Source organism: Adelges cooleyi, unplaced genomic scaffold (genome assembly GCF_023614345.1).
Source record: "Adelges cooleyi isolate 19-005CV unplaced genomic scaffold, UGA_ACOO_1.1 ACOO_flye_CR_arks_rails_tigmint_CR_PRNA_21, whole genome shotgun sequence".
Taxonomy (NCBI): domain Eukaryota; kingdom Metazoa; phylum Arthropoda; class Insecta; order Hemiptera; family Adelgidae; genus Adelges; species Adelges cooleyi.
The window spans coordinates 574,957-602,038 of record NW_026095871.1 but is presented as its reverse complement, the minus strand read 5'-3'; the positions used below and the strand labels follow the sequence as shown (position 1 = coordinate 602,038).

General features: G+C 41.5%; 1 protein-coding gene across 2 annotated transcripts in view; it reads right to left on the bottom strand.

Moving 5' to 3' along the window:
* The window catches only part of LOC126834601 (netrin receptor UNC5C), a 71,529-nt gene that overhangs the window by 28,968 nt on the left and 15,479 nt on the right, over positions 1 to 27,082 (bottom strand). For both annotated transcript variants that reach the window (XM_050566648.1, XM_050566649.1), the window contains exon 3: positions 5,115 to 5,393. In XM_050566648.1, the coding sequence (XP_050422605.1) occupies positions 5,115 to 5,393 (279 nt within the window). The remainder of the gene's footprint in view (positions 1 to 5,114; positions 5,394 to 27,082) is intronic.

The window sequence follows — 27,082 nt, the reverse complement described above, 5'->3', positions numbered from 1 at the left end:
CCTGCGCTTTTGTTCTAACGTTGTATCACATTCGGGTTTTTGACAACGTGACATATTCCACTCCGCGGTTAGGTAGGTACTACACGCATGCGTTTAATTTGATTTTAATGGGAAACCGACTGGCATTTAAGTCGATCGGACGGCTTGGTTAAATGTGCGGTAGATGCGGTATAAAAAAAGGTAACATTGTGTACAGGCATAAAAATAACATTCGCGAGAAACGTTTATCAAATTGAGATTAATTTGCCGGGTACGACTTTTTTTCATACGTACAAACGACCAAACACGATTACATAATATTATGCAAACTTATACACTTGCCGTCCGCCGTGGACCTTTTTAATAATTAATGTAATTGCGGAAAAAAAAACGCGTAAAATGTTGTATGTAGTGAAAATAAAAGTTGTGAAAAAGACAAAAACGCACACATTCAACAACAATAATTTACACAGAGGCTCTGAACAGATTTTCCACGGCTAACGGTGAAACAAAACCGTATACGACATTATGATCGCACCGTGTTTAAGTGGTATTGTCGATTCTTACACACACACAATGGCATGTGTCGCCCGAGTGTCCTCTCCGTGAAGTGTACCTTATGTTTATGTGCGACTCGGCGACGGTCGTAAAGAAGCTGACAGGTCGAGGCGGGCACAAAGGCGGTCGGGGCCGGGGAGGTGTCGCTTAAGGAAAACATAATAAATCCGGAGATTTTCAATTACGGCAAAAGTCACACGTATACGCCACAAGCACGGATGTGTAAAAAATGTATACACATTGTGCACAGACACACGACGCCCATACCTATACGTGCACTTACAACAACAATAATAATAGAACAGGCTAATTATTTCTGCCGGCGGTAAGTAATTTACAACTTGTCGGTCGCCGATCACTTAGCCAGAGATGTTGATTCCGCGGACTTGACTTGACTACTTGGCCAAGCTGAAAAACGAAACCCGCTCCGGGTAAACCGATATTGCGGTCTTGCGGTGGTCGGTTATTACAAATTTATTATTATTGCCGGATTTTATTTATCCAACCGACTGACTATACATACAGCGCACGCACGCACCAATGCTTTTAATACACGTCCTACACCCCGCAAAGAACACAAACGTCTTATATATATATTTTCTGTTTATTTATACAAAGTCAAACGGTCGTTATTACCACCACGCATTTGAGTGCTGCGGCGGCGATGACATGACGGGCGTGTCGTGAAAATAACAAGCCGTATAATGTGTGCGAGACGGCGCATACAGTGTCTGTTATGGCGTATATAATATATAATAATATACATGAAATGCATTACCCAACATATTAGGTATAATAAAAGCTAACGTCTTGTAAACAAAAGTGTTCTACACACAGTTTGTGTTTTTAACCCGCAAGTCGGCGCTCTCCGAAAACTGCAGTATAAAAGTTCTAAGATGCTTTAAGTTCACTACGTTAAAGTGGCATCGGTGCTGCTGCTGTTGCTATATACAATCAATATACATTATGATAATATGATGTGCGGACGGGCACTGAACGTCCTACACGCCCCGGAGGAACTGGTTTTCATCACTCGAGAGCTGTGGTTCGATCGAAATCAAAACAAACCGGACGGGGTCGTTTAGATTGTGTTATTATACACTTAGAAAGCGTCCGACCACTCCGGCCGGCTAATGAGCGGGCTAAAATAAAAACATAATTAACTCGTCAAAAAGCGTACCGGTCGTGTTAATAACGACAACCGGAGTCGAGTCTAAATTATATTATAGACAAACCGAAAACGGATCGTTGTGTAATAATATGATTACTACAGATAAACACTAGCCAGAGGTCTGCACTGTGTATGATGTTTGTGATGATACTTGGCTGGGAAAATTTACTGGCCTCATAACCCGCCATAATAGGAAAGCGAATTGTCGAAAAGTAGTTATTTTTTTTTCTCCTAAAAGGCCAAATATTAAAAACGTTACACGCGCCGCACACTGCTGCGTCCATTACGCAGATTGGTTTGGGTAATGGAAGTTTCTAATTATTATTTCCAAAACATTTTCGTTTGGATGCTCGAATAAAGTGCGTTTATATTGTAGGTACAAGACCTTATTTATAAATGAATAACAACGACGACCAATCGAAAGACGTTTGGAACGAAAGTAAATTCGCATTGTATAGAGATACACATTATTCGCGCGTTACACTCTTTCTTGTACGCGGAATGGACATTTTGCCAATTAAGTTGATGGATAGCGCCGGCGTTCTAAAGGCGCACATTTATTATATTATATACCTACCTACCTATAAAAAAAAAAAGAAGTATCCGCATGGACGGCGAGAAAATGCGGTAATTTCCCGGCCGGGTTTAACACAGCTATATACCGGCGGTTAAGTTATGCAAAACGCTCTATCAATCACTTTCAGAAAAGAAAAAAAAATACACACAGCGGTAAGGCTTGCACTATTTTCCCAATAGCGGCGTCTGCGATTGAAAAACTTGTCTGGCCGTCGTCCCTAAAGATAGGGTTGTCGTTCAAGTATAAAGGTAAATAATTAATAATCTCGGGGGCTCGAACCCGTAATATTATATTTTCCGGAACAAGACGTACCTATGGGCGGTGTTTGATGAAACGCTTATGGCGACCATAAATCCCCTAAGTCGGACTTGATGAGAGAGACCGCGGCCGCCGATGACAAATAACCGCCGCGCGCGTTGCAAAGGAGAATGTTCTCATAAGCCGGCCGCCCCGTGTCGTCGACCGGCGAAACGGAAATTTATAGAATATATACCTATATACATATAAAGTACAATATTATGAACAAGTACAAACAAGGGTTAAAAATATATATGCAACGCTCGTCTGCCGGGTTTTATTGCCGATTCCGAGGCGTAGTCGTGCGTGCCGCCGCTCCGGCCGCGCGTTATTGAGGTGGTGAAAAAAATTGGGGCGGTCTCTTTTTTTTCTTCTCTTGCTGACGATATCCATTTGTTTTTATCATTCTATTTCATTAATTTCTGATGAATATTTATGTCCGACGCCGAGTTAATGAAATCCCCCGTAGTAGTACACGCTGCGGCGCCCCGCGGTAGGTATACATATATATATATATATAACCAGACGCCGCGGTATAATAGAGTCGTTTTTTCCGCACGAAAACGACTCTTGGCACTACTACTCGCCCGGTATAAGATTTTCAAGACCTTTACTGTGTGCGGAAACGAGGGCAGCAGCGCAATCAGGGGCGGGAAAAACATAAAATACGAGCTGGTAAAACGGTCGAATACAAATGGCCGCTATTGGTGTTTGCGCGCCGCGATGAAAGGTTCTTGTTTATATTATGCAGTGTTCTCCGAGACTGGCCAGAGTCGGAAGAAACGTTTATATTATGCAAACTTATTTTTGACAATCTAAAAACTGCATACGGATAATAGATATGGATCTCTTTGATCGTAAGCCCCACTGGGGAGGGGGCGAGGTCGTCAATTTTTGCTCTCACCCAAACAACATAGAAAGTCTGCGTCAACTGACTTTAAGCTATAAACTATATAATTTAACCGTTTTATATTATTATTATTATGTTGTTAGTACACCTTTATCTTTGTTCCGCTATAACTCGAATGTAGTCGTGTGTGTAATATTATATGTTCACATACCATACATCTGAACTCGCGAGAAAAACGAGTAAACGGTTGAAAACAACCGTAATAATAATAAAATTATGACGTAGGATAATAGTGTACAGGATAATAATAATAATACTATAGCCAACAGGTAATATATTGCATCTGAAATTGGTACTTTGTTAAACATCCATCGCCGTAAAGATATTTGCGCGTATAAGACCAAGTACATACACTCGTATGCACTCTACACGAACGACTCGTTTGGTTTTTATGTTTGTTTTGTTTAATGATTTTTTGAAAATAAAGGAATATATCTTGCCCTCTCGACAGCAATGCACGTGTGTACATAAATTCACATTGTACAAGACCGTTGCGATAGGCGCTATGATTAAATATTAAATTTATATTCCATCAAACGCCATACGCGATGATTTAATGATAAAATTGCCGTGGTATCTGCAACACGTCGCTGTACCTATGTGCTATGGTCGGTATAGCCAAACATTTAATGTTAAAAAAAAAAATTGATTTCTGGGCGAACCGGTGACGGTAAAAAAACCATTGGAAGAGGATATATTTTATAAAATATTGTTTTCGTTTTTTACCCTTTCGAGACACGGTTTTCTAGGCGGACGACTCCCCGCAGCGGCGTTTCAAAGCACACACGCCCAATCTTTTTTTATTATTATTATTGTTATTATTTACATAATACAATATTTATGAATTACATACACGATGCGACAGGGTAGGGGAGGGAGGGGGCGCGCAGGAGATACGTGAAATATTTTATACGGCAAAAAGCGCGTTTTCCACGCGATAAACAATATGAAAATCTAAGAAAGTTCCGGTCGTGTACACGCCGAGGGTAAGTATGTATGTGTGCGTCTTTGGGATTCATCATAAAGTGTGTATCATCATGTGTATCGTCGCCGCGGATGTGAATTTATTGCTGCGAAGGGCCCGGCTCGATATTGCCGGGGCGCGCGTTTGCATAAAACCAACCAAAAGGGCTACTTGTGTACATACAATAATCTATAAATGTATACTCGGTTCTGGCGAAATCTATATAATATCTCATATATAAGAATGTGTCGTATATATATATATATAGTGTCGGCGTTGCTGTTATTTTTATGGTCCTCCTTCGGTTGCGGCGGCGGCGGCCGGCCGGACTGGTGGCACGGCGGCGCGCCTGTATGTCTCGAAGAACGATGCGGCGGAGAGTGGAAAAAAACTATACATAGGTATACACACGCGGATATCTTTGTGTGTACATAAATATACAGAAAGGGCAACCGGCTATAAACGGCGAACCCGATTTTTATATGCGCGCGCGTAACGAGCGGAACTAGCCATCGGAGACACACACACACACACACGCGACACCGCGGGTGCGCTTTGGAAAGGACTGGTTTTTTCTTTCTTTTTTTTTCCCAAAACGCCCAAAGTGTGTATGTTGTGTACTCGTGAAGCACAAGTTCGCGGTCCGATTGACACTTACCGTAGACGGTGAGCAGCGCGGGATCGCTGAGCCTCTTGGCCGCGACGTTTTCGGCCACGCAAGTGTAATTGGCAGTGTCCTGTAGCCTGGCCTGGCCGATCAACAGATTGCCCTCGCTCGACACGATCATGTTGTTGTCCGGTTCGATTTGCACGCCGTTCCGCAGCCAGTACACCCTGGGCGAAGGCACGCCGTCCGGCGGCAAACACCGCAGTTCCACGTTCCGGTCGGACTCCACGCTGACCGAGTACGGTATCGAGTTGAACGGTTTCTTCAAGTCTGCAAATAACGCAAAACACGACGAGTAAGTTATGGGTAACATGTATTATATGTATATAGGGTCGACGGCGAGTGGCTACTGCTGTTGCTGTCGATAAAAGCGAAATTCGATATGTACGTTAATAATATACTCGGAAAACACATTAACGACCCTAGTTTTTTTTCTTATATATAATATACATTTTTTTTTTTTTTTTACAGAAATATAGTGCACTCGTTGTTTGTTTAGTTAGTCAGACGGATTATACAAATAAAGAGGACACCACGACGATGACGATGAGACCCTCGCGAGTCATAATCAATCAACGAGGGCCGCGCATAAGAGTGTGGTTTGGCGGGGACAAACAAACGGAACGGCGGTGGCTTCCGCGAGTGTGACCGCGGAACGGCAGCTTCGCCCGACAAAAACGACCGTTTGCTCCGGGCCGGGCACCCATTAAGCCTATGCAAACATTGAGTACACGAAAAGGATTTATGTTTCCCAAAAGGAGGAGTGCTGTTGTATGCTATTACAATACCCACAGCACTCTGGCGGAGGCGTACACGGCGCGTGAAATATATACGTCCTCGGTTCCTGCTGTGTGTGTGTGTGTGTGTATTATTACTATTATATGTGTACAACCCCAATATAATATTATATAGTTAGGACCGCGAGTCCGGCGACGCACCTGCTGATAGAGTATATTATAGTCTATACGACGACTTATCGGCTGTACATTACGAGAACGGGTATGTAATGGAATTTGTATTGTCTGAGAAGTGATTAATGAAAAAAATATATACACAACACCCGCCGACGACGACGACAATGGGGCGCGCAAGGGGGAACTCGATTAGCCCGCGGCCCTCTGCGGCGGAGTGTACCTACAAAATGTACACAGGTACGCGCACAGGTAATGAATTGGATCGAATATAGAAGGAGCTTCGGCGCGAGGTGTAAAAGTAAATAACAATGGATTTTGATTGATGATGCCGAAGATTAATCGTAGCGTAACTGGCTACCAAAACGACAACGCCTAAAAGAAAAAGAAAAAAATACACATATATATATATACAATCCACATTGTCACCCGAACGACCGTCTCCGGTGCGAGGAATCCGTCACGACGAAACCGCACAACTTTCTTCTAGTCGACCGTGTGTGTGTGTGTGTGTTTTTTTTCCTATCCGTATAAATCAAATTACTGTGTTATGGGGAAAAAAAAAAGTAAGTATACGAGTTACGACGACGAGGACGAGGACGGCAAAAAAAAATACACGGTACTCGACAAAGCTAGCGGGAGAAAAAAAAACCCGCTCCGGGGTTTATATTGCCAATAATTTATCAGATCAAATACAGCGCGCCGTCGCTCTATAACCAACCGCTACTACTACTACTACTACTCCTCTGCTACCCTCTTAATTGTAACTGCTGCTAATAAATCAACGTCAGTCTTCAATCCACCAGTGGCGGTTGACGCGGACGAGAACGGTAGGACCGCCGCGCAAATCCAGTCGTGTCGGCTTCGGATATATATATATATATATTGTATACTTGCTCGATACCGGCATGAAATATTTATAAAAAAAAAAAAAACAATAACAACACAGCTTTGCCGTACAAAAACACACTCAAAAGCGGGGCGGCCTCCGATAAGATTATCAATACGGTTTTGACCCCACCCCCCCTTACCGCCGGTTTCCCCTTGCACAATGCACATGTCGTGGGCGACGTTTGTAGGAATAGGAAACAAAAATACAGCCACGTTATGCATTTTATGCTAATGCTACCGCCGCGCCGGTTCCAACGGCGACCCATTAGGTATATTGTACAAAGTACACTTGTACGACGACAGAGTTCAACGAAAAGTCAAAAACAGATAATGTACGCATCCGCTTCGGGGTTAACACCGGCGTGGTGTGACACCAAAAAAAAAAAAAAATTCTCAAACACTACATTGCGTTTGGTTAAAAATATATTATTATAATCCGGCGCGTATAAGGTGCACGGGGGTTTTTTTTTTTGTACAAAGCGGCTTATATAGGAATTATTATTATAATATAGTACACACAATAGATGTGATAAATACAGTTTCTCGACAACTCTCTCGCCGCATAAATCTCACACCTAAGACACCTCCTAATAACGAAGCGCAAACAACGCAGCCGATTCCGGGGATTCGTTGATTTCAATAGTACATTTATATAAGACTTTTTTTGTACTCATGTTGACTTGTATGTGCTATACTAACACCAGTATGGCCACAGAAAAGATGAAAAAAAGTTCTCGTTGTTAAGCCATATTGGTACTCCTCCTCAAGTTAAAAGTGTTTTTTCAAGATACTGTCATTATTGATATCTTATCACCGTGAACGGTATTTTTATTTCTTCTAACTAGACAGACTGACTATACTGTTTGCGCCCCATTATAACTACTTCAGCCAAGTAAACGTTTGTTGTTATTTTCCTATTTCTTTTTTTTTTCGTTTCCGTCCGAACCTCTACCGAATTGATACAAATGGCGGCGTAGAGGGGACTCATTACGTTTCATTATCGTATCCGCCGCCGCTTGCACATCCCCACACACACACATTATAAGCTCTATTACCCGAACACGGGAAGTCTTATTCGGATGGGTATTATTATTGTTATTACTTGGCCGCGAGGAAGAAGACAATTTGTCTCGTTTAGCCAACGTGTTATTATAATGTGTATTTTATTTTGTCGCCGTACTTTGTGTGTGCAGTGTGTGTCTTCTTCTTATATTCTACGGTTTTTACTAGGTGCCCGTTAATTTTACCGGTCTGTTCTCTCGTCCTTTTGTGTCCGGACGCAGCGCACAAAGTTGCCGTGTGATGAATGACTATATACACAAACAACACACCGGCCTTAAGGAATTGCCCGTGATTAACGACCGGGCGTTTTAATGTCACACCGATTATTATAAACACAATTAATATGTCGCGCACAAGCGAATTCGGGTCACTAAACTTTAGGCGCACTTATCATAATATTATGTGCATTCGAGGATTATGACAGTGTACCGCGGTATACGTACATATGGCTGGTGAAACCGTAACCTTTTGTGTCAAAACGGCTCTTGTTTTACACACACAATAATAATGCAATCGTCGATCCGCCGCTGGTGGTCGACACAGACGTTTTGGAAAGTGTACTTAAGCGCGGAAATCCTCGGATAATTACAAACGTGCCCAGCGACGGCGTTTCGAAAATATCCAAACAACTTGTAGCCACATCGAACGTTTTTAATCCTTCCAAAGTGTGAATCATGCGGGGGGGGGGGGAACTGCTATTGTTCGGTCGACCGGGGTGGTTTATAGTGGTGTTTTTTACCGAGTATATTATTTAACAGTGTCTATTTGTGTACAACTGCTTGCTGGAGACATCGACAGATATCGATTTCGATGTAGCGCCCCCCCCCCCTCTAAAGTGTATTTTGCAAAATCGAATAGGCCGCTAATTATGTACAAAATTATAGTGACGGATATACGACGGCGGGACCGGAGCCTATTATGTAAATGTATTTTTCGTCGGCAAACCCGGGTATTGTTCGGCGGCAAACGGTAATCTAATTTCGGCAGTCCGACAACAAAAAAAAGGGATTGGAAATAAATAAATTCCCGACGTCATATCGCGAAAAATGCCTCTTTCAATCTGCTCGGCGTCGCTTTAACAATAACAGAAGCTTTCGAGTGTACATGTCTATTATTGTTAAGTTAGTTTACCTCGTCGCTTCGCCGTCACACAAAACACGATATTGGATAACGGATGACCGGCCGAGCTAAGCGAGTCAGTCCTAACCTGCTCGGCTCTGACGCTGTTTGTTCGGATTTCAATTAAAAATGCCGGTCCGTTTAAGCTGCCTACACCGTCTCCGTCCATCTCTATCTCTCTCCTCTACTTTGTTGGTCTTATTCAGCGGCACGGAAAGTTCAATTTCGAAACTCTTTTGTTTCCAGGTAACGCCTCTCCGGTATTAACAGCGCGCGCCAGAGAACGATGATGTTTGGACACATTCGACCAGCGTGTGCTGCGCAGTGAAATGACTTTCTCGGCCGAGCACCGCACACACGCTATGAAAACACAAATTAAACGCTCCGGCTCGAAGTCAGAATAGTCGGCAAGATACTTGGAGTGTTACGGAATTGGAATTCTTGGCTTAAAATTGACTATATAATAACAGTTTATTACTGGACCGCGATCGAAAACCAATTACACTAAACGTTACGGATAAACGCGGGTATAATGCATTTTTTATTTAGGCCGCAGGGGTTTATTAATAAAACAAAATATAAAAAATAGGTGGGCCAAAGTCATTAAGCGGGTTTCACGCGTTTGTGACAAGGTGGTCTAGCCGGCAGTGTGGCGTTAAATTGAAATCGGTCATATCTCCGGAGCGTCTCCTACTACTGATCTATTCCGCCGCGAAACACTCGGATGGTAATTTATTCACACGGTCTGCACAGGCACAGCGTACGGCTTATTATAATTTATAATAACAAACGCTATAGATAGCGCGTGGAGTGTGTAATTTACAAGGCTAGCAGCCAAACGGATATTGTGGATACGGCGGCGGTCGCAAAGGTTGCAATACATATAGTTTCCGGGCGTGTCGACTGTGGTTCATTATTGGATTATTATACATTCAAACGGTGTTTTTTTTATTATTGACTCGGATCAGTGTGCGCCAAGGTTTTGAACACAATTTAAATAAATACGGATAATAATTTTGGTATTCCAACGCGCGCCGCAGATAAGGAAATATATCTACAACAGTGGTCGTATATTATAACTAGGATTAACTCGAACACACGAGACGCACATAAGACTAAAGCCATCGTCAACACACTATTTCACGTGGGTATATCCCGCTTTTAAGTCGTATACATATATATTATTATAATGTTATATCATTTGCCTCGGGAGCGCACATCCATCCAGTTGATGCGATACAACAATTACAACAAAAGTGAATACTTTTAAGCTGTCTAATTTTCGAACATAATAATATTCGTTGTAGGTTTACGGTGTAGCCCTTCCACCCCCCCCCCCTCGCCTCGGCGCTCTCCGCCGGTCGCTGTCAAAACAAATGGCCTAAACGATTGTGGCAACATTGTGTGTCCGATTAAGTTCTATAAGCGAAACGAAAAGTTTGCGCCATTGTATTGTACCGCGGGAAATTAATTATCCAGCTACACGCCGAGTGTCGTTGAGTTAACCGTTTAACCGCCAGATTTTAACCACGGATTCCGCCAAAGTGTGACAAAGGGAAAACACAATGCACAAAATACATACTGTTAACTTTACTACTCTCCACGAGAGCGGAGTGCCAAACTGAAAATGGGTATAAGAAGCCCGAAGCGATTGTGCATTAAACGGTCCGAAGGATTTTCCGAGACGGAGCGTAAACCACTTGCGACGGACAAAGATAAAAGTGGCGTGCTCGCATCGGACAAATTTCACAGACAATAAACCCGGCAGACGTGTATGGTGGCATATTTTTTTTACCGGCCAATTGCAAGCAACATTTTATGCACTGAGAATTTCACGAAAGACAAAAAATCTACGACCGTAATACATTCCGTGTCTTATTTCACGCAGTAAAGTTTATGCCTTGCAAAACAAAAACGTCGAGTTCATTTGATAAAAATAAAAAACCGAAGCGCTCCCACTTCACTCTCATTCGCCGAGTATAATAATAATTAGTGTCTGGTTTCCACGACCCAGCTTTTTCTTTTATACTTGTATTTTATTATTTTCATTTTGGCCGGTAATATCGTTTTACCTTTCTCTAAGAACAAACACAATTATTTCTCAATGGGTCGGCAAATACCGACCGCCTCTGTGCGAAAGTTTTGATTATTTTCAATCCCGTCTGCAGAGTCTGCCGCCGCCGCCGCCGTTGTAGAATATTTTCTATTCATATAATATACAAATACACCGCTTGCCGAAGGGTTCTTTACGGATATAGGCAGTAATAATTATTTTACAACTGTGATGAAGGACCGTCGGTGGTGGACTCTACCGAAGAAAGGTTTACACTATATGCTGCGATAGGCTTAAGTATCGTTTTGGAAACGCGCATAATATTCAAAGTCCACACATTATTCGATACGGTGAAATTAAATCTGCTGCCGGAAACTCGTATAACATAATATACATATATATGTATGTATTTAACCGTGAACGTTCCTTGTCCTTTTATAGATCTTCTCTGTTCCGTTCCGTTTGCGCGCTTTTGTTTTGTACACCGTTTATAATGCGGTTTCCCGGTTCGTCGCGGGCAGGTACACGCCTGTATCGAGTGTAAAGTAATATTGCAATGTACTTTCTTACTTGTATTTTCCATCGCGGAATTTGATACCGACCACGTCGCGTGTCGTCCGCGCAAGAGCAATAATAACAATAATAATATTACACATAATGGCCGTGCACTAATCATATTATATATTATTGTTATTATATTATATACCTATAATGTGCAGCGGGTATTGTTGTTGTGTTGCGAGCACTCGGTCGTCTCATTATTGTCACGTGAGAGTGGCTGTAAATCAAACGGAGACGGACACAGCACGTGAATAACGATAATGACCGGCCGAGTGTCATGCGCGACCAACGCGCGATTTACCGGACGGCAGCACAACCGCCGCACACATATAAAAATCATTTAACTTTTTTTATAGAATTTTTTAAAACAATTTTTTTTACACCGATCCACTGAACCCACGTCGTCGTCGTCGTCATCGTCCAGTAGTTCTACGAGAAGAATAGGTATAATAATAATAATAATAATATCAGCGGGACGACGGTTTTTGTTCGACCGACCCCTACCGGGCTTTGCAACCCGTTTTCCATTAAAGTTCATTAACGTGTGGCTCGGCCGTCGCCACGGTTTTGTTCAGTCCACATCATCAACGACGATGACGACCTGAAAAGCTCGACCCTGCATCCCGTCGTGTATTATATACACAAGGTACACAACAAACGGTGGTGATCAGTAGGGGGGGGGGGGCTCGGGATTCTAAAAAAAAAAAAATAAACGTTGGTATTTGGAAAAACGCTAATTTTAAGGTTTTCAGCGTCCCCGGCCAATGGTACACAACAAACGGCGGCTAACCTCACTATATATACTTCAATATAATATAGGTACGCGGTTTCCGGGTTCGGACATGCAATGTGACAATATTGTGACAGTGATTTCGGCGCGTTGTTCACAAAAAAGTGTTACATAACCGATTCGGTCAAACGTATAAATGCATTTTTTAATCGGCTCTTCGAATAATAAAAAAAAGTGAGAATCGGGAATCAATTTTTTTACTATCACAGTTATTGCGGCAGTTGACAAATAAACTAATAATAAATAATAGTTTCTTTTTTTTTTCAATGTACCTTTATAACCAAAAGTTTTAATGAGCGCCACGCGTTAATATCTAGTCGATTATTTTTTTTTTTTTTTTACAAGACAAATGGTTCTGAGAAATACATATTATCATACTAGTGTTTTGTAACGGTATTTATTATTATTAAAAAAACACTTTGCCCGATAAGAATACGTTAGGGGGCATTGAACATTAAAAATCTAATCGTACGGGGATTGATTATTATTTCTCAATGGAGCCGCTTTTATTATATATTGTTGTCACGGTTATTATCGACATGTCGGATGCGCGTCTATGGCGCAATAAGTAATAACACAAAATGAATCTCGTGTATAATAGTCCACTAGTAGGCGCGAAGGAACGCGAATAATGGAATAATATGTTTAATATTAAATTGTCAAAGAAATTGAACGTTGTAGTATTTCGTAAGGAAGTCAAACGACCGGAACAGGAATTGGCTGCTGGAGCAAAATGTACATATTAATATTACACATTGAGGGCATATGTCTGGGCGCTATTCGCTATCAGCTATTCTGGGCATACATATGTATGTTAGTGTAAAGTATTTTCAACGAATCTGTAGGAATAAAACCGATATTAAAACGCACTGACAGAACGTCAGCCAAACCTAACATATTATCCTATCACCTATATAGTTGCTGCCAGAATCCGCGTTATTATAATATTATGTCCTAATCCAATCGACACGCGCGATTTGGTCAAAATGCGTTGGCGGTGTATATACTTCAGCTTGTTTCGACTGATTCGCATATGGCTTTGGCGAACGTTTTTGTGTTGTTTAAACCGTGCCCGTTCGAACCGGATGAACTTTAAATGTCAAATCCGAAATACATTTTTTTCGTTTTCGTTTCAACAAAGTTCACCCGTGGGTAAATTAAGCGATTTGTCATTGCTATCGTCCCCAACTTCTTCGCGGTGTCCCCAAGGTCTTCGGACCACTTTCGATCATAAACTACCGAGTGCGTAACGTCGCACACAACCGGTTGTGTTTGTAAGCCGTTCGCCGATCGCTTTATTAAAGTCTTGTATTGTACACGCACAAACGAGGAGGCGACCGCATAAATCGTATCGATGTCTCGTCGTCGTGGACTATTGTTTTTTTCTTTCGGCCGGACCACCCACGCGCCGGCGTCTCCTCTGCCGATTGTCTTGAAGACGGTGCAAAAAAAAAAAAAATAAAAAAATTGTAAACAAAAACAACAATCCGTACAATTATTACGGCACGAGTATAGGCAGGTACGCGTTCGACAAACTACAACAGAACGGTCTGACCGACACAACAGCTCATCTCCATAATAATATAATGTTTTACCGAAGTCGGACTACCGGGTTCTCCGTGGCTTCGGGGCAGCAACGGTAAGCCAACAAAAACCAATACAACAGCGTGTACACACACAGACTGGGAATCGTGTGAGCCGCGTTTGCATGTCGATTCCGTTTCGTGTTACCGTTTGGTCGGTCGTTAATTGGACACGTGGTGGTGTAGAGTATATTTTTTCTTTTTAAAAAAAAAAAAAACTTTAATTAACAGGCCAGATTTATGACGATTCCCGATGGTTATCCGATTTCCGACCTTGTTTCCCACACACAACCACGACGACGATACACGAGCCGTCACGATCCGTTTCTGACTTGTGTGACCCGGTTTCCAGAGAATTCACTTTTCCATCAGCTATCGATCAATACACCACAGTATAATAATAATATGTTCAATTATTTGGACCGCTTTATCTGCGGTTCCAATTACCGACCGCCGTTTTGGACGTATTCGAGTGCGTAAAAACACATATAGCTCAATTAACACATACCGCGCACACGGCGATCAATAGCAACCGGTTAAACCACAGACACACGTCTTGAGCCGTCCATATAACATTTATATTGCAAGTCGTTTTTGCGCTTGCACGGTGGTCGGCAGAGTTGACTACCTTGACAGTGGCGCACAGGGGTTCTGATAACAGCACATGCAGTTAGATAAAATTACACCTACCCACTAACTTCTGAACGAATGCATTTATTTATTACTTTTTTGGCTAAAAATCGTATGACCCTCCGGTAGGCGCACGTGCACTTGCATTACACGGCAAGCTAAATGATAGCCACCGCCTACCAATAACAGCGCCAGGACCGTGGCTACGCAGTCAGTCCGATTATAAAATATTAACCAACTCGAATAAGATATTATGTTCTCTACGAGCGGCTCGTGTGCTCGGTTTGTCTCTGCCCTGAAAACAAGTGCGTGCGCGTATCGTTCCGTACCATCAAGTCCAAGTCTGAGACTCTCGGGTGAACGTTTTCGTTTGTATACGAGTTATCTTACCTATATTATGTACACGCTTTATTATTCGCTCTGCATCTGAGTATTTCTAATTAACCGGGAGGCCACCGCCGGTTGTATTATGTACCTACCGTGTATCTTACAATCTGTCCGGGATTGATTTGTCGCCGCCGGTAGCCCACGATGCCCGGGTGGTCTGCCCCGTACGGTTCGGTCGTGAAGCACGGCGAGGACACGAATTCGTCGTTCATTATTACTACCGAACTCGCGTGTGCGTGTAACAGAGCAGCAGCAGCAGCAGCAGTCGGTCGTTGTAGACGTCTTGTACACCGAGAAGACATTGTTCTTCTTGTTATTATAGTTTTTTTTTTTTTTTTCATAAAATCCGATTAGTTTTTTTTTCCCTTCGTCCGCAGTATATACTATTACAATAAGGTTGGCGGCGGTGGTGTGCCGATGCCAAGAGGTCACACGATCCGGGAACGAGTCCACGTCGTTTCCAATTTAGCCTTGGCGAAACCTTAGAACACTCTGCGACAGTCGCTAAAGTTAAAAACGTCCACGGCCCATCGAAATATCGTACACGGATTTTTTTGTTTTACCCAACCGCATATTTCACGTAGGGTTTGCTGCGATACGGTATCGTTATAAATGTGCGTTATTATTACACGGACCAGAAGAACCCGCCTATATTGTTTTCCAGAATAACGCACGCTTTCATTATGAAGATTAAAACGACTTAATCAAAAACGCCGAGATAATGAAAACAGTATGGCAATGTCACCCCCCGCTGTTGTTGTTTGTTCAGACTCACGGCGGTGAAGTGTCAAATTTTTGAGACGGTATAGGACATATTATTATTGTATACCTATGCCCACGTGCAATTACAATAGCGGATCTACGTGCGGCGCGCTAAAACAATGCAGCTGTTTTTTGGCTACCCCCTCCCGGCGGTCTCCCGCGTGCACGCACATCCCCTATATATATTACGCCGGGGCCGAATTCGGTAATTTGGGTCAAAAACAGTTTTATAATTTATCATCAAACCACCACGGGATAGGGAACCCCCCCGCCCTCGCCCCCGCCACACGAGCGTACTCTCCGATACCTCTCGCCGTTTTGACAAGCTTTTAATGAACGTTCGATTTTTGATTAAGGCACAAACACACCGGTCCCGGTCTGTCTCCACCTATGTGTCCGCGTGGTAAAAAAATAATACATCTATACACATGCCCGTTATTATAATGTTACACGAACGGCGTAATTTATATAATTTCAAATGCCGTACAATGTATGTATATGGTATAATATGCATACGCACAGCTCGGAGAGAGAGAGAGAGAGAGCGATATAGAAAGGAAATGTGGTTTTAATTATTATGTAACGGCCTCGGGGTCCCCGGAGTGTAATATTTCGACGGTTATCTTTGGGATTTCGGATTATTGTTTCGAATTACAGGATTTTTTTTTTTTACCCATTTTGGACCAAGTTATCGATGATTTGTTGCGACCAACGCCGCGCCTTCGGGCACTACCCCCAACGAGAACAAAAAAAAAGCCCGGACCTTGGTTATATTAATAAACAAAATATAAATCCTATTCATTTTTACTTTCCCGTTTCAATTGAAACGCAACTCAACGAGCCGACCGGGATAACGACTGGAAACTACGGTTTTTTTTTTAATGTGGTGACTTTTACAATAAAAAAAAAAAAAATGTAATTTTCCTCGAGTACACTAGTTTATGTTTAAAGTTTCTCATAATCCGGTCGTAGAAGTCTAAAAGTACATTAACGACGGTGTCTTCATATATATATATACATATATACATTATACTATACAATAGAAGAAGAGACAAAAAGTAAAAAAAAAAAAAAACCTGCATTTAAACTCTACTGCGCTTTATTGTGGATAGTGCATACACTCAAAGCAGATATTATGGTGAATTGTATTATTGTATTATACAATGGAATAACGAAGAAAACCAAGGAAAAAATTAAGTTAGTCTGGAAACGAGCACGACACCGTTTGGACGTAGAGGCTGGCGGGTGGGTGTGCAGAGGAGAAGAGCTGCACTTACTTCTGTGTATACTATGTAATAATTCTCATTCGTTTAGCATAAAACACATTGCACACACACACCGTGCACCGTGCACCGTGTTGTGTATAGGATTTTCCGAAACAAAGTCTGTCGTCGTTAATGGGCTCAAGGAAACCCTTGGCTGTAAATCCGACGGCCACCCGGATTGGAAGTTATAAAACACACGGCGGCGGCAAACCGCAGAAAACGACTTGTAAATCCCATTAGGAAAAGGGTAATACAAGACGCCGGTGTGTGTATGTACATCTAAGTAGGTATTGCTTTATTTTTCCTCGAGTCAATAGCATAATAATAATAATAATAAGAAACCGACATTCGACCGGCTTCTATTCAGTCGCTTCTTATTATTATTATTATTATCATCATCATTTTTTTTTTCCACCAGCAACGTCTTTTGTGTTTCCATTATTGACTCGACTTGTTGGAGAACAAACACACAAAGAAAAAAAAAAACCGATTACGTTTCCTGTTCGAAATCAAATCGGGTACGATCCGTCTTCCCCGGTGAATACCAATAGGTTGGTAATAATGATGTCGCGTTGTCCGTCTTACTTTTGTCTCAAGCTCGAATTAATTTACACTTCTACCGGTGTTGTTTAAAAACACATTTTATATTTTTTATCCGGTTCTTGACAAACACTTTTATCATTTACATGTTTCATACTATTTTTTTCAACGACGACGGTAATTCAACGTGCGCCGTGTCTCGAACTGAGAGAGAGAAGACAAGTACACATGCCGTGTACTATAAGGATTACATAATGATAATATAACTATATATATATATATATAAATGCCAACGTCGGATTACGAATAATCGAAACGTATTTTACTTGTCAAATAGGTGACAATCGTTTTTTTTTTTCCACTTTTTTTTTTTTTTTACAACGTTACTCGAAAAAGCTTTCCGAGTTTCCGAGTGCGATTCGGTTTGACAAGCGCGATGGATTTTCTTATGCTTTCCTTCAGTTATAGACAGTTTCAGACGGCGGCTGAAAATCACTTCTCGTTTTGTCCGCTCCCGTCGGTTTGTTTTAGAGTGTTATTTTTTTTTTGCTTCTACAACGATGACACGGAAATGTCATAGTTTCCAGATTTGTCCGGAAAAGAAATTTCTACTACTCTTTACGAGGAATGTATTTGTCGGTCGACTTAAGCCAACAATACGCACCACACTAGCAGCACCAGCACCGCCGGCTGTCGAGGAATGTGCCACACATATGGGCCCCACGAGTGGTACAGTTATTACGATAATTAAAAATAGATTTATCAACTCCGTGTACGATGAATTATGGCGACTTATGGGTTGGCTTTCCGGCGGGCCACGTAATTACCGGCAATGGTTAATGGGAGCGCGTCAGATATTAATTTTCTATGACGGGAGGAGGATTCCCCCCCCCCCCAAAATCTTTCCACAACAATAACAGATGTTATTACACACTGTCGGGATCTCAAACCCGTGTGTTGTAGTGTAAAAAAAACAAAAAAATTGTATGGTAAAAATCACACTCGTTAAAATAATGGTTTGGGACATCACAGCGCAGCTATCCAGCAAGTGATTAAAATATTTATTGGTATCTGATGTTTCAAATGTTAATATAAAAATAATTAGTTTGCAAGGGTAGGGAAGGGGGTAGGTAATCGAGATCACATAATATACGAAACTCAGTTATTAATTATGAATCCATTGACTTCAATAATTATACTGATATGTGATATTGCGCGGGAAAACAAAAAAAATAAGCGCCTGGAGACAATTTTACGGGCATCGCGCGAAAAACATTATTTTGCTATTATCACGCGACACATAATAGTAATACAACGGTGTGGGGGCAAATGCCATTAGCATGTTTATTATATTGTTTTTTTAGTTTTTGCGGTGTATAAAAAAATAAACGTCCGGAGCTCGCTCACGCACACTATCTGTTGTGTGCTAAATGTAGCATGATGATGATGTCATCGGATTCGTGTGTATACAGCGGCGGTTTTTTACTCCTCAACGACCGTATTGCGTTTAATAACGTTAATGTCGGTGTGCGAATGAATCGCAAAACCTACGGGGTCTGCTGGTGGTACAAGGTATATAAGGTGCACTAGCAGCAGCTGACTATTATTATTATTATTATTATTGCTTTTTTTCCCAAAACAAACGGTCCCCGTACACGCGACACACCGGAAAATGGGCGTGTTTTTGCACCTCGACGGTACTTGGCGGCCGTCGGTGTTTTTCGAAATTCGACGTGACTCGATGGCGTTATAATATTATAGTCTGTAGTGTACAAAAGTCAAAATCCCCACGGGATCCGATAAGACGCGTGTAAAAACGTTACATCGCCTCAGGCGGCCGGTGCGGTGTGTGCATTGGAGGAAAACAATACAATTTTTTTACCCAAACCCGTAATGACAGCTCGTTTCGTCGTGAACACAGTGCATTATCATTACAATATAATAACACATAAACATATACCTACAATATACAGTAAACGTGTTCGACCACGGTTTGTATAGTAATATTACACGGAAATTGTATAATATACAATAAATACTCGGTCGAGTCTGTATATATATATATATATATATATATAGATGGGCGTTCTGGAGAGAAACAATAATAACAGTACACTTAAAAAAAATAATACCTGATCAGGTAAACAAATATTATATGTTTTCTTCTAATTTCGAAATAGTCTTATTGGTTAAATCAACCGTGCGTTCTTCGAGGCTCTGTCAACGCTTCTTGGTCAACATAGAACCTATGTTGACCTATGTTGGTTCGGCTAGTGTAAAGGATACCGCCGCAAAGGCGACCGCGAACAGCCCACACCGACCGCCGACGTCGAGGGTAAAAAAGGATCATGACTTATATTTTATCCGTGTATTCCATGTGTATATATATATATATATGAACCACTGTGGCCGTAGTCACGAATGTCCAATAAAATATAATTACCCCCGGGGTCTTCTATTGCTACCCGAACCCCAAATACACGGGTATATCATAAAAATACCTATTATTATATATGTATATGCACCGATCGCATTCGTACGTATATTATTTTCCCTATGATTCGAACAAAAACACTAAAATAATTATAATTGCTCGTGGCGCCACCAGGCGGCCGAGTCGCGTGCAAAGGAAAAAGGGAGGTTGATTTACAGCCCATTTATATTACACTGTCGACGTGACTCATACGGTGAAAATCGTATCATTGTCAGGCCATAGGTATATTACTAATGCTTTAAAAAAAAAAACATATTTTTATTAGGGTTTGTTATTTTGTTCTGTGACTAGTACACGTCGATAATCGATACATGCAGCTATATGATATTCACAATAATATATCTTTAGAGAGAGAAATCCGAACGCGAAAGCCGTTTTGTTTAAAACTAATTTCCCGCGTGTCAATCTAATCACGATTTTAGTTTAGATTAGAGTGAAAAATAAATATATAGCCGCATATGTATTCTATTAGCCCCGTTTGTGTGCCGTGGAGTGCAGCAAGACAACAATATATAAGAACAACAAGATAATATATTGGGTTTACATTTAAATCGCATCGAGTGTTTACCAAGACTTTGTGTCCGCGTAAGAGGCCGAAAAACATAATAAATACTATACCAACGACCTCTTTGGAAAGAACTTGTATGTTTTGCGCGACTCACATAACGAAATAAACACAACAAAATCACCGACTCCCACACGTGTGCACGGCCCGGCTCGGTTTCCAGAAGATATGGCCGCCCACCACAAGAAAGTATGCGGCCTATTCGATTGTCTTGAAACGAAAACAAAACCAAAAAGCAGCGGCTACCGTGTATTTGTATCGTTACTATACTTTGACGGTTCAATCGACGAACATAATATTAGATGACGATCTCGTTTCCGTATATTGTTTTACATATTATATACCTTCAGCACACACGTGTGCAGTGCACTCGAGTCGGATAGGAGACACGGGGGAGGAGGGAACAGGTCGAATAGAAGGCCGGCGTAGAGATGAATGAAATGTGCGAGAGATGAGGATAGGAAGAGGAAAAAGAATATATACATACTGTACCATGCGACAACCTGCTGGGACGTGTTAAAATGTCAAGTCTGGAATAATAATAACATGTACGAGCATTGTGTGTGTGTGCGCGCGCCACAAAGAGCAAACAAAAACAAAAACAATGACAAGGCTTGACAGAAGAAAACGCTTAAGGTTCGCCCAATTTGGACACTTGCCCCGTTAAAATATGATCACGTTCCCGCAGACGACGACGGCTATAGTCAATAATTATAATACGCTTTTTTCTTGGTCCGTTTTTTTTTTTAGTTGTTTTTGTCTTAGTCCTCTAAAAAATCGCATATTTCCATAAGTATCAAAACTAGATACAATACAGGCTGATCGCGTTATCGTGGACCATTCAATATCTCATAGGGTTTAGTGAGAAATTTCATTTCTTTTTTTTTTTCATAGTGTTTTTATACAACGTGATCTCAATTTTTGCAAGTGTCAAAAGTAGGAACGTCAAAATTTGTGGAAAACTTAGATCGCATTATGATGATCACGCTCTGTATTCCACGAGAATCGATTTTGTATTCAGGCCGCGCTATAGACTAATATGATAATATAATAATAGGCGTTAATTTGTAGTTTGGAAAGATGACGGAGGTGTTTTGTCGACGATTTCCATAAATGGTCTAGTGGCGGTCATCGCCGCACGACTTTGGCCGCGGCATCCAGTTTTCGTGCAGTCCGGTGTCGGCAAAGAAGAAGACAAATTCCGGGCGCGATTAATTTAAGTTACCGAAATGTCTTTTGGTCAGCCGTCTGGTCGACTGGGTACACCGTGGAGCAAACGAAGCTACCCCGGGTCTGCAAGGGTCATGGGAAAACTAATAATTTTCATCAGCGGACTATGGAAGAACATTGTTGTACTTTTTTTTTTCATATTTTCCATATATTATACAAAAGCAAATACGATCATTTTTTGTTTTGTTTAGTGAACCCTCGATAGCCGGGGTGGGGGTGGGGGGGCTAATGTTTATTTCGAAAATTACAACGGCCGGCGAAGGACACGCACAAAAGGCACGGCCGAGCGTGATGCTGTTGCCGTTTGTCCGGTTTTTAATGAATATAATCCTTGGCGCGATGCCAACTCAAGGGCGTAGTGGAAACGGCTAGTCCGCCATTTGAATTAAAATGTTGCATATTCAACGAACCCGAAAACGCGCGAGATTTCGGTCCATCGATCACCCGCACGGCTACAAAGCCAAACACACCTCGACAACAGACCCTGGTGTACCTACGGTAAACACACCGGCGGCGTGGACAAGAGGCGAAAGAACCGCACCACCACCTAGATTATAATATCCCAGGTACATTGTTACGAGCAAACGCCAAACATACGCATTGCATTGTGGTTATTTAAATGTTGTACGCACAAAATGCATAATGCATAATGTAATAATTATTTCTTTGCCAGCATCCGTCCAATGCCCGCATGCGGTCGTTGTGCGTACTGTCGTAATTGATTTGAATAGTTTTTTACGACCGACAATTATTATTATATTTTTTAACGTTGTCTGACAAACGATGGTTTTATTTTTTTTACGCATACCGCAGTAGTGGGGCGGCTCGTGGAAACGACAAAAATAAAAAAATTCTGCTTAAATCCCGCCATCATCTCGCATCCATGATGTTATCGCCGAAGACCGCCGAATACCTGGGATGCGCCGTGGTCGGTGTAATTTACACAGATTGAATTAATAAACACGAGATAAACGGTTTTTGTGTTATCTTCACCTGGGTACCGTTCGGAAATGAATTATAATTATACTACTCGATCGTTCGCCAGCGACTTAACTTTCCAACGAAATTTAAATATAATATTCTACACACACACACACACACGACGATCGTATCTCAAATACTGAACACAATGGTACATATAGAGGTATATGTGCTCTGAGGCGATTGGAAATAAAAACCTAATGAGGAGTCAGCTGGCTAAACTCGAGATTATCATTAATAGAAAGCTATTGCGATATGCCAGCTATTCAAATATATTATAGATACAAATTTAAATGCCACACTATTGGGACATATATATATATACATTTTTTTAATACTAAATACCATCTATTAAATATTGGTAAATAATAAATTATATACGTTTAAATTTATTTCCAGATAGAAGTATTGAAAAATGTAAAATATAGAGTTGGGCCTTTACTATTCCTTCAATAATGTATACCGTGTATTGTGTAGAGCGATATTTGTGTGTATCTATTTATTGGTATTCTTGCATACTAATGATAGGATATTGGTAGTTATTCTTGAGCAAAAACTTGAATTGATGCTTTGCAGAGTTTCTTCGAAATGTATATACAGCACACGACGGAAGCTAGTAACGAGCTATAGTTTATTTTTTGTTAAAACATTTTCCGTCTTCCCCTTAAACGAGTAATGTAATGATGAAATAACAACTAACGGTTGGTATAATATTCAAGAAATAAAGACACTTTTATATATTTTCGTTCAGAGAATCATAAATAATAAGAAAAATTCTGTACTTGGTTATACAGTATAATAAACCGTTGTCGTCCACCGACCCTATATAAGAGCTGTTATTGTGGTCTCGTTGTTTCTATATAGGACTCACATTCGACCGCAAAGAACACACGAACCAGGGTAATACTGGTCGCATATATGTAGGTAGGTATGCACGGGCATCTGGTAGTCACGATTTCCATATTATATACACCAGAGACCATGGGATTGTTTTTCCCTTCAATATTCAGTGTGTGCACACGAAGGATAAAAAACAAACAAACGCTCCGATCATTAAGTAGGCGGTTTAAAAATAAAAGCCGATTTAACTAGCAACCATCGACCAGCAGCCCATCAATCATAGATTTAATAACTATACCATACACGCCCGCATTATCGGAAACGTTAAAACATTGGTTTGTTTTGCGCTATCCGTTATTGCTTATTATTGTTCCCTAACCGCCCAAGTTGAGGAGGCCCCCCCCCCCAAAAAAAAAAAATCACAACCCACTTTAAGTGGACAAAAAGCTTTTGTATTGTGCGCGCAGAAAACCGAGGTAATTTAATTTTGAATCAACCGGGATTATGGCCGAGATAAAGGTTTTAATTATATTGTTGTTTTTTTGTTCTTATACTTTTTTTTTTTTTTGTAAATAATTAAGGTACACTAGTTTTTAATTAACACGAGGTTTTCGTCCCCGCTCGGTTTTTAAAAACGATAACACGCGCAACATAAAGAAAAGCTATTTACCCGGCCGCGTTCCTCAAGTCCATTCTCTCTATTTTTTTTTCTTTCTTATTCTTTATTGACTACATGGTTTTTTTTCCATTTCTACCAGCGCCGATCGAAAAGAAGAAAAAATGTTTGGTTTATTGATTTATTCGTGTAAACACACAAGCACCTGAAGTTTGCTGTTGTCACGATTATTTGTGTGTGTGTGCACTGGGCGCCGAACGATGCACTTGGGTTTTCGATAAATTACCATCCACTTCTTTGAACTTTATTTTTACTTAGTGTGAACATAAAAAATAGGCGAAGACGTCTGCTGTTTGTGTACGAATATAGAACGCGCACATTGCGCTACTGTGCCGAGTGAAATTCAATTTTAATACACATATTATATTTAATATTGTAAACACTGAAACTTTTTATGTTGTTTATATATGTTGCTATATCTGCTTCACTACTGTAGTCAAACGTACGGGGGGAATTGGAACACAAAATATTAGTATGAGCACAAGACACTAGACTATTACAACCCTTTAGCTAAAATAAATCGGTTCTACCGGCTTAACGAAGAAAGCGCTCTTAGGTTACTGAAAGTCAATAGGTTTCTTATCCTCTCAAGTGTAAAGCAAAATCGCCAATACAGCAAGAAAGTCCTTTGACATCACTCCAAATGTCTTGCACCGAGTAAACTACCTAGTTAGTATAAGTAATAATAATTGTCCGTGTTTAGTTCTAACAAGAACTACACTACCTTTAGTTATTTCAAAATTTACAAGCCACGAATACCGTGCTGAAAGTTAAGCATAATCTTCTCCCATTGGTCTCTGAGCGGGCGAAATTAATTAAACAATATTGTGCTATGCGACATTCCTGAAGCGAGCGCAATATTTCAAAATTCATCATCATCTCGAGAGCTGTATAGAATTATTGTGCATTACACAGACACACTACCACTATACATCCACCTACACCCGTATACAGTTTGTACACCGTTTGCGCGCAGTCACACGTCATTTTCGTCATCGTGCAAAAGTGTACAATACAATAATGATTCGCCGCCGACCATTGTTTATTCGAATCGGGAAAATGTTCTCTTTTGAGCCGGTTTTTGACGTTAGAGCTTCCCCCCCCCCTTATGAGACACGTCGGACGTACGTTTCCTCCCTTTTCAATGCGAAAAAGAAACCCTTTCTCGTTCGGTCGCGTGTTGTCGTCGTACACGACGTGCTAACACATATTATTGTCCACCACCTACCCCATTGTAAAAAAAAAAATACATATATATATATAAAAAATGACATGCGCAAAAGTCGAAACAGCGCTTGCCGCCGATTGCTCATTGTTCGCGTTCGGGCAAGCAGAAAGAGTTACAACAACAGCAGTGCATATATACGGAATATAATATTATCAGAAAAACCTTCGCGGTAGTAGGATTTCGGTGGAAAAAAAACACACACACACACACAAGAGCGAATGACAGTTGTTTTTGGAGTCGGTTTAAACGACGAACGACAGCCGAGGAGGGTTTCGCCGCGGTGGGACGTCGAATCGTTGTCAAAATAAGATGGACGCACCAGATAAGAGCCAACATCGTCTCATACGAGAGCTCGACGGGGCGCACCTGAAGAGACGTCTACCGCGTGACAGCTTGTACAAACAACAGTAATAATTATTATTGTTATTGGTTTTGCTTGGCTTGGATTCCGACTGGCCGAGAGGAACGCGACGCGAGATAAATCGACCGATGCCAAAATATATATATTTAAATATAAGTCTACAACTCAACGAGCCAACCCCGAGGCTGAGGATGTGTGTGTGTTAATAGTTACATCCTCTATACTCGTGTAAAAATAGCGCGGACCGACATCGTACGCCGATAATTAATATTCGATTGATAAAAACGCTCGCTACATCCTCCACCTCTTTGTGGGCGGCGTCGTCGTCAAAGGGTGTCCTTTGTCGGCCTGACCGTTTTTTTTGACCCGAACCCCGGGGGCGGTGGTGGTAGTGATGACGGGGACACTCGTGTGCGAAACAAATTTTCCAATTGTGTAAAATAACTGGCCGTATTCTTTAATTATTACGGTTGCGAGCTGTGCGAGCTGCTGCTCCTAATGACGTCGGTCAATGCCACACCACTCTGGGCACCGTTCCGGGGATGGGTATATATTTGTGTATATGATGTTCATTATGATGGAAATGAGAGCGAGAGCACCTCGGTGGTTTGTTATTATAGGACTCCCCGCCGGCTTTTGAAACGGTCGAATTTTTACTACGCTCCACCCCGACGATTATCGGCGGCGCGAGGGACCCGCCGAATACGTCCAGCTGGGACTCCCTTTTTCCTCTTTTCCTTTGTTTTTTTGCCACCGTACAGGTCCTGCCGGTACACTGGAAATGTCAAATGTCACGCGAAAAGCACGAACGCGTACGTGACAAAAACCCTATATAGGTCCCTTTTGGCCGTCAATCGTTGCGAAATCATTATATCGTTTTGTCTAATTTGCGCACCCGTCAGGGTTTAAGAAGAACAAGCGGCGGCCTGACCGGGCCAACACACTCCGAAAACGACGCGAACCCGCCACTTGATCACGGACGGGCATTCACTTGAACTTGAAATTTCAGAGTGTGTGTTTGTGCGTTTGC